Source organism: Vicia villosa, linkage group LG4 (assembly GCF_029867415.1).
Source record: "Vicia villosa cultivar HV-30 ecotype Madison, WI linkage group LG4, Vvil1.0, whole genome shotgun sequence".
Classification (NCBI taxonomy): Eukaryota; Viridiplantae; Streptophyta; class Magnoliopsida; order Fabales; family Fabaceae; genus Vicia; species Vicia villosa.
Genome location: NC_081183.1, coordinates 83260691 through 83267944, shown reverse-complemented (window position 1 = coordinate 83267944; position 7254 = coordinate 83260691). Strand labels below are relative to the sequence as shown.

The 7254-nt window shown below is 40.9% G+C and overlaps 1 protein-coding gene and 1 non-coding gene across 2 annotated transcripts; one reads left to right on the top strand and one right to left on the bottom strand.

The window, feature by feature from the left end:
• LOC131599772 (uncharacterized) lies at positions 1–579 on the bottom strand (the record flags this gene model as incomplete). Its single annotated transcript, XM_058872037.1, has 1 exon — positions 1–579. A coding segment is annotated over exon 1 (579 nt), but the record flags the coding sequence as incomplete, so codon positions are not given.
• A 1120-nt stretch (positions 580–1699) lies between these two features.
• Positions 1700–1806, top strand: LOC131600795 (small nucleolar RNA R71). Its single transcript, XR_009283403.1, has one exon. It is a non-coding gene; the product is annotated as a small nucleolar RNA R71 (small nucleolar RNA).
• The last annotated feature ends 5448 nt before the right edge of the window (positions 1807–7254 follow it).

The following is a 7254-nucleotide window of genomic DNA, read 5'->3' as shown; positions in this document are numbered from 1 at the left end:
GACACACTCGTCGATTATGTCAGCAGAACAGCATGTGTCAATTATAGAAGGTGCTTTTAGGAATTGAGAAAGGATAAATTCTATTTTCTCTTCTCCTACTTCGAAAGTAAGCTTTCCTCGCTTTACATCTATAATTGCACCAGCGGTCGCTAAAAATGGTCTTCCTAAAATGATCGGGATGTTAGAATCTTCTTGGATATCCATAATGATGAAGTCAGTTGGGATGTAGAATTGACCTACACGAACAGGGATATTCTCTAACATTCCTACAGGATATTTAACTGAACGGTCTGCTAGTTGAAGAGACATTCTTGTTGCTTTAAGCTCACCTAGATTGAGTTTCTTACAGGTTGATAGAGGCATCAAACTAACACTAGCTCCTAAATCGCACAAGGCTTTCTCTATGATGGTTTTTCCAATTACGCAGGGTATAGAGAAACTACCAGGGTCTTTCAGTTTTGGAGGCATGTTGTTTTGGATGATAGCGCTACATTCAGCGGTAAGCGTTATAGTTTCGTTATCCTCGAGTTTCTTTTTGTTTGATAAGATTTCTTTTAAGAACTTAGCGTACGAAGGCATCTCAGTTATGGCTTCTGTGAATGGTATGGTTATGTTTAATTGCTTCAGAAGTTCTACAAATCTTTTAAATTGCGCTTCGGTTTTTGATTTGGCTAATCTTTGAGGGTAAGGAATTGGTGGCTTATAAGGTGGTGGTGGAACATAAGGTTTCTCTTTTTCGGGTTCCACTTCGTTATTGTTCTCATCAGTCTTAGCAGTTTGTTCGTCGGTTGTTTTCTTTTGGGTTTCCTTTGGCTCTTGTTGTGACATGGGTACGTTTTGGGTTCTAGGATCTATGGGTCCATCGTAATTAGTTCCACTTCGTAGTGTTATCGCGTTCGCATGTCCTTTAGGATTAGGTTGTGGTTGAGCAGGAAACGTGCCAGCAGGGGCAGCAGTAGGTGCTTGTTGTTGAGCTACTTGTGAGATTTGAGTTTCTAACATTTTGTTATGCGTAGCTAAAGCATCTACTTTGTTCGATAGTTGTTTTAGTTGCTCGCTATTGTGGATGTTTTGATTCAGGAAGTCTTTATTGGTTTGTTGTTGGGAAGCTATAAAGTTCTCCATCATGATTTCTAGGTTTGACTTCCTAGGGGTGTTTTGAGCAGCTACAGGCGCTTTTTGGTAGCCAGGTGGTACAGCAGGTGCTTGTCCAGGCGCGTACAACGCATTGCTGTTCTTATAAGAAAAGTTCGGGTGGTTTTTCCATCCAGGGTTGTACGTGTTAGAATAAGGGTTTCCTTGAGCGTAATTTACTTGATCAGATGGGACTCCAGTCAAGAGTTGGCATTCAGCAACTACATGCCCAGTGAATCCACAAATCTCGCAGTTAGGTGCTACAGCGGCAGCGGTGGCTGAAGGAGTGATGGTCAAATTCTCGATCTTTTGAGTTAAAGCGTCTACTTTAGCGTTAACGCGGTCTATACCACTAATTTCGTACATTCCTCCTTTGGTTTGGGCTTTCTCTAGAGCGGCGCGTTCTCCTCCCCATTGGTAATGGTTTTGTGCCATGTTCTCTATGAGTTTGTATGCTTCATCATGGGGTTTGTCCATTAATGCTCCGCCAGCAGCGGCATCTATAGTCATTTTAGTGTTATATAAGAGACCACCATAAAAGGTATGGATGATCAGCCATGGTTCGAGTCCATGATGAGGGCATATTCTAAGCATGTCCTTGTAACGTTCCCAAGCTTCGAAAAGCGATTCGTTATCTTTCTGGGTAAATCCGTTGATTTGACCTCTAAGCATAGCAGTTTTGCTAGGCGGAAAGTATCTTGCTAAGAATACTCTCTTCAATTCGTCCCACGTAGTTATGGAATTGGAAGGCAGGGATTGAAGCCACGCTCTCGCTCTATCTCTCAAGGAGAAAGGGAAAAGGCGTAATCGAATAGCTTCGGAACTAACGTTGTTGGCTTTGATAGTGTCGGCGTATTGCACGAACACAGATAAATGGAGATTGGGGTCGTCTACAGGGCTTCCAGAGAATTGATTCTGTTGAACAGCTTGGACCAGTGAAGGTTTCAGTTCGAAATTGTTCGCTTCAATCGCAGGTGGTGCGATACTTGAATGCGGTTCAGCGCGTGAAGGAGCGGCATAGTCTCTAAGAGGACGAATAGCAGCCATCTCTAACTTCGGGGTGATTTGATTGATTTGATCAGTAAAAATCAATTCCTGATTTATCGGAATTTCTGCTACTTCGGGAAGGTTGCGAGCTCGACGTTTAACGTTAATGAAACGTTCGATCTCGTTAATTCGTTGTATTAAGTCTCCTCCTTGTGAACGAGTATTTGGCATACAATCGTTCAAAAAGAAAGGGAAGAATTATCCTAGTCTCTACGATGTAACAGTGAGTTACGATATCGACTTAAATAGTCCCCGGCAACGGCGCCAAAAACTTGATCGCGACTTTACGTGTCTATAAATCTGATAACTGCAAGTGCACAGTCGTGTCGTGTAGTTTTAAAAGATATCGAATCCACAGGGACTATGAATCGATCTACCGTTATCTAAGGTTACTATGTAAAGCTAGGAGTACTAAAATTTCGATTGTTCCTAAGGGAAAGTGATTGTGAGAAAATAAAGAATAATAATAAAAGACAGGTATCAGTATGTATTTCGTTTAACTAAAGGTAATCCGAAGGTTCATTGGCTTTTGCATAATTAAATTAAAAATCTTTACTAATTCCAATTGATTAAAAATCCTCGTCTCAAACTTTCGCTCTGTTGATTCAGACTACTATCCTAATCCTAATGTACGCTTTCGCCATCCCATTAGATTTTAGAAGAGCTTTTTGGAAACAATGTAATTAATAAAATGCCTATTTTACGAGGTTTTTATTCATTTAAATCTCCTAATCTCAAACTTTCGCTCTGTTGACTCGGAGCAAGCTAATACCCCTAACGTACGCTTTCGCCATCCCGCTCGAGTGTAAAAACAATTTTTGAAAATAAATAAGTTCCAATTAGTTTTAATACGCTTTCGCCATCCTTAAAACTAATGTCCTATGTCTACTATCCAGTTAAAGATCTCAAACTTTCGCTCTATTGATTTTAACCTTTGACCGTCCTAATCCCTCAAACTTTCGCTCTATTGGTTTTAAGACTTACTAATTAAACTAGACATATAAACCAAAAATAAGTGATAATTAATAAAACATAATTTAAGCCAATTTATTTCGGATCCCTACGGTTAACTTACTTTACATACCGACACCTTTAGTATTTTAGCCAGACATATTAATACGATTAAACATACATATATCGGTTCGGTTCATAATAATAAGCATATTAAATGGCATATAATATATCATGCAAATAAATAATATAAATAAGGCGGTAAATAAAAAACCTGAATTAAAATAAATCTGAATTGAATTGAATCTTGAAGTACTCGAACTTCCACCACAGGTTGGCTGGATCGTTCTTCGGAATTTAAATGGCAGAAAATAAAAACAAGGAAATAAAGCGATAAATCTAACGTAAGGCTAGATCTATGAAAAGTTCACAACAATTTCCAGTGTAGAAATCGTTGTGAGAAAATAGACTGTTAAATGAAAACAGAATAAGGAAAAGCAGTTCGCGGTACAATTTCGGCAGCACTTCGTTGGCAGGAAATCAGGCCATTTGGAAGTGGGATAGCAGGTCCTATTTATAGGAGGGGATTTGCAGTTGGAATCCGTGAATTGAGGGACCTTTTTCTGACTGGGACTTGGAGACGTGCGTCTCCGATTCTTCAGGAAGACTTGAGACGTGCGTCTCAAGTGGAGAAAATCTAGGGCAGTTGGAGACGGGCGTCTCCTCTTGGTGACGTGGCTGAAGAGAACGTGGAGACGTGCGTCTCCACTTGCTTGCAGGTCTGGGCCACGCGCCTTTTGATTCATGGTGGGCTGAATATCTCTTTTGGGCCTTTTGGGTCCTAATTGCACCCTTCTTTCACTTCAGCACTCCCTTTTCATCTTTTAGGCATAAATATTGGTCATTTAAGCTCAATTTTCTTTCCTTTTCGCAAATAGTCGTAATTGAAGTGTAAAACCTGAAATAAAGCAAATACACGCGTAATATCATAATAAATTAACATAATAAACGGAAAATGCTATAAATATCTATGGATTTTAGGCTAAATATACGATATAAAATCGTGTTATCACTCCCCATCAGAGTTATCCCCATGACTTGTCCTTATGTCCACACCCCTAGGGTGTCGATAATTTGCTTCTCTAATGAAGTTGCCAGGGTATTCCCCAAGCAGTTAATAGGGATATCCATATCCCCAATCGGGATTTATTCCCCAAACAGAGCTCGCATCAAGATTTGATCATCTCCGGCAGATTCCTGAGCCATCTTTGCAAGCTCACATTGATGACCCTTGGTCACTCATCTTGTCCTCCCCGCAGAGTTCCATATTCTCTCCAGGACTTCTTCAGCAATTTAGTGCTCTTCCGTTGTTTCCTTAAGCAACGTCTGAATCATGCATCATTCGCATTGCATTCTCTAAGCGTGTATCGTCTTCCCTTTTGGGAACGTTATTCCATAAACATTCATACATGCATCATCCATAAGTCATATCATATCTGTTTCTTTCTGCAGGAAAGTTTATCCAGGTTCAAATGCTCCCTCAGAGAGCAATATTCGCCTAATCATTACGGGCGTTATCCTGATATTGAGATCAGAAGAGGATTGTCATTTCATCCATTGAAGACATTCCATTCCCGGCGCACACAGTTCGGAAGAGATATCTGTTCCTATCCTAATATTCAGATTCAGATTAGTTGAAGGAACCGCCTCTGGATCTCTGTCGATCTTTCGAAGGAGCAAGCCATTGATATCATCAGATCAGATAGAGATGTCTACCTGATTAACTTTGTCTTTCAGATGAAGATTGTCCTACTTATTTTCTGGCATCATGTCCAGATCAGTTTAAAGGCATTCTTTCCCCGACGTACACAGTTCGGAAGAGATATCTGTTCCTATCCTAATATCCAGATTAGTTGAAGGAATCGCCTCCAGATCTCCCGAGATCTTCCGAAGGAGCTAGCCCACTGATGCCTCAGATCAGTCGGAGATATCTCCTGATGATTTATTTCATCAGAAGAGGACTGTCTATTATTCCTGATATCGCCAGGTCAGTTGAAGACACTCCTATTCCCGATGTCCCCATATCGGTTGAGGATATTTGTTCTTATCCTAAAATTCAGTTCAGTTGAAAGAACCGCCTCCGGATCTCTAAGATCTTCCGAAGGAGCAAGCCCTCTGATGCCCCAGATCAGTCGGAAATGTCCATTCCCTGACGATTTAGTTCGTTCAGAAGAAGATATGTCTGCTCAGTCCTGATGTCCACAGATCAGTTGAAGACAATCTTGATTCCCGATGCCCCCAGATCGGTTGAGGAGGTCCATTTTCTTCCTGATGCCCCCAGATCAGTAGAAGGCACAATCCTGATGTTTCCAATCAGTTGAGGACTTCCACCCACCTGACGATTTATTTTCGTCGGAAGAAGACTTGCTTGCTCGGTCCTGATGTCCCTAGATCAGTTGAAAGCATTCTTTAAAATTCTCGATGCCCCCAGATCGGTTGAGGATATCCATTTTCTTCCTGATGTCCCCAGATCAGTAGAAGGCACAATCCTGATGTTTCCGATCAGTTGAGGATATCCACCCACCTGACGATTTATTTTCGCCAGAAGAAGACATGGCTGCTCAGTCCTGATGTCCCCAGATCAGTTGAAGACATTCTTATTTCCGATATTCAGATCGGCCAAAGACATCTATTTTGTTTTGATACACAGATCAATCGAAGATGTCGACCTTCTCTTGATTCCCAGATCAATTGAAGTTTTTCCCCCTGCCTGTGGGGTTGCCTGTTCCTTCTTATCGCAAGTTGGAGCTACTTAATTATCCAGATCAATTGAAGTTTTTTTCTCCTCGCCTGCGGGGTGGTACATTCCTTCTTTTTGCAAGATGGAATCTTCTATTGATCAAGAGCGCAAATTTTCGAGTTCATTCTGGTATTCAATCTCCTTCCACCTCAACAGTTCGAAACTTTCGTTTCTCACTCGCCAGGTTCAAGAAGTTTGAATAAGGGCAGCTGTTGCACCCCAAAATTTGCCCTCTTAATTTGAGCTATAAGTTATGATGACGTTTATTTCGTCATTCAAAAATTCAAGAAAAATAATAAAGAGTTCCTGAGGTGGTAAGGAGGTAAGGTGTGAAGAATGGTTTAAAATAGTGGGAATACGAGAAAATTCACAAGTCCTATTTGGGAGGTGATACGAGCTAATTTCTCGCGTTGTCCCCACTTTTTCGACGATATCTACAACTTTCGTGCTCGGCTCGGAAGCGAATTCTTTGAGGAAGTTCGTCAAATTTGCAAATTACTTGAGGTTTCGCAGTGAAAAACATTGTTGAATGTAGGGTTTCGGACCTCGGAAAATTCATATCTCACAATCCGCTCGTCGGATTCGCTTGAAATTTAATTGGAGCTCCGTAACATCATTACCAAGATTTCATATGTTCGGACCAAAGGCCAACTATGCACTGAAAATTCCCAGAATTTTAAGGATCATCGCGTCGTTTCGGTAAAAAGTGTGTTTTCGAGTATGTCGCGCCGAGTTCGAAAATTCATAACTTCTTCGATTTGTATCGTATGAAGTCCATTCCAGCGGCATTTTCTTGGAAATTTCGTTAGCTTCGATTCTTCGTCACACATGCCTGTTCAGATTCTGAGTCGGAGATAGAGTTTTATCTAGTTCTCTGAGCGGTGCTCACAAAATTTCGCACAGTCGCGCCAGATGAATCGACGTTTCTCGTCATTCAAACACGCGTAATTTCTTCATCGCTTATCGGATTGAGACGATTCTCGCGGCGACGAGTCAAGAATTTGGTCATCTTCATAGTGGCATTGGTTTCGTTCCGGAATTCAGAGCCGAACCGAGTTTCCTTAAAAACGAGCCAAAATGAGACGCACCGAGGGCAGTTTGGACATTTCGCGTTGACAATATATAAACATTTTGCTCTTCACAAATAAAAAAGGGGAACTCTCATAATTTCAATTCACCAAATTTTCATAAACACTTTCTCTCAATTCTCTCTCAATTCTCAAAGATCAAAACCACAAATTACATAAAGCTTTCATCAAGATTCATCAATTTTCACTAAGATCAAGAACATGGATTGAAGATCTCAAGCTCGAATTCTCTCT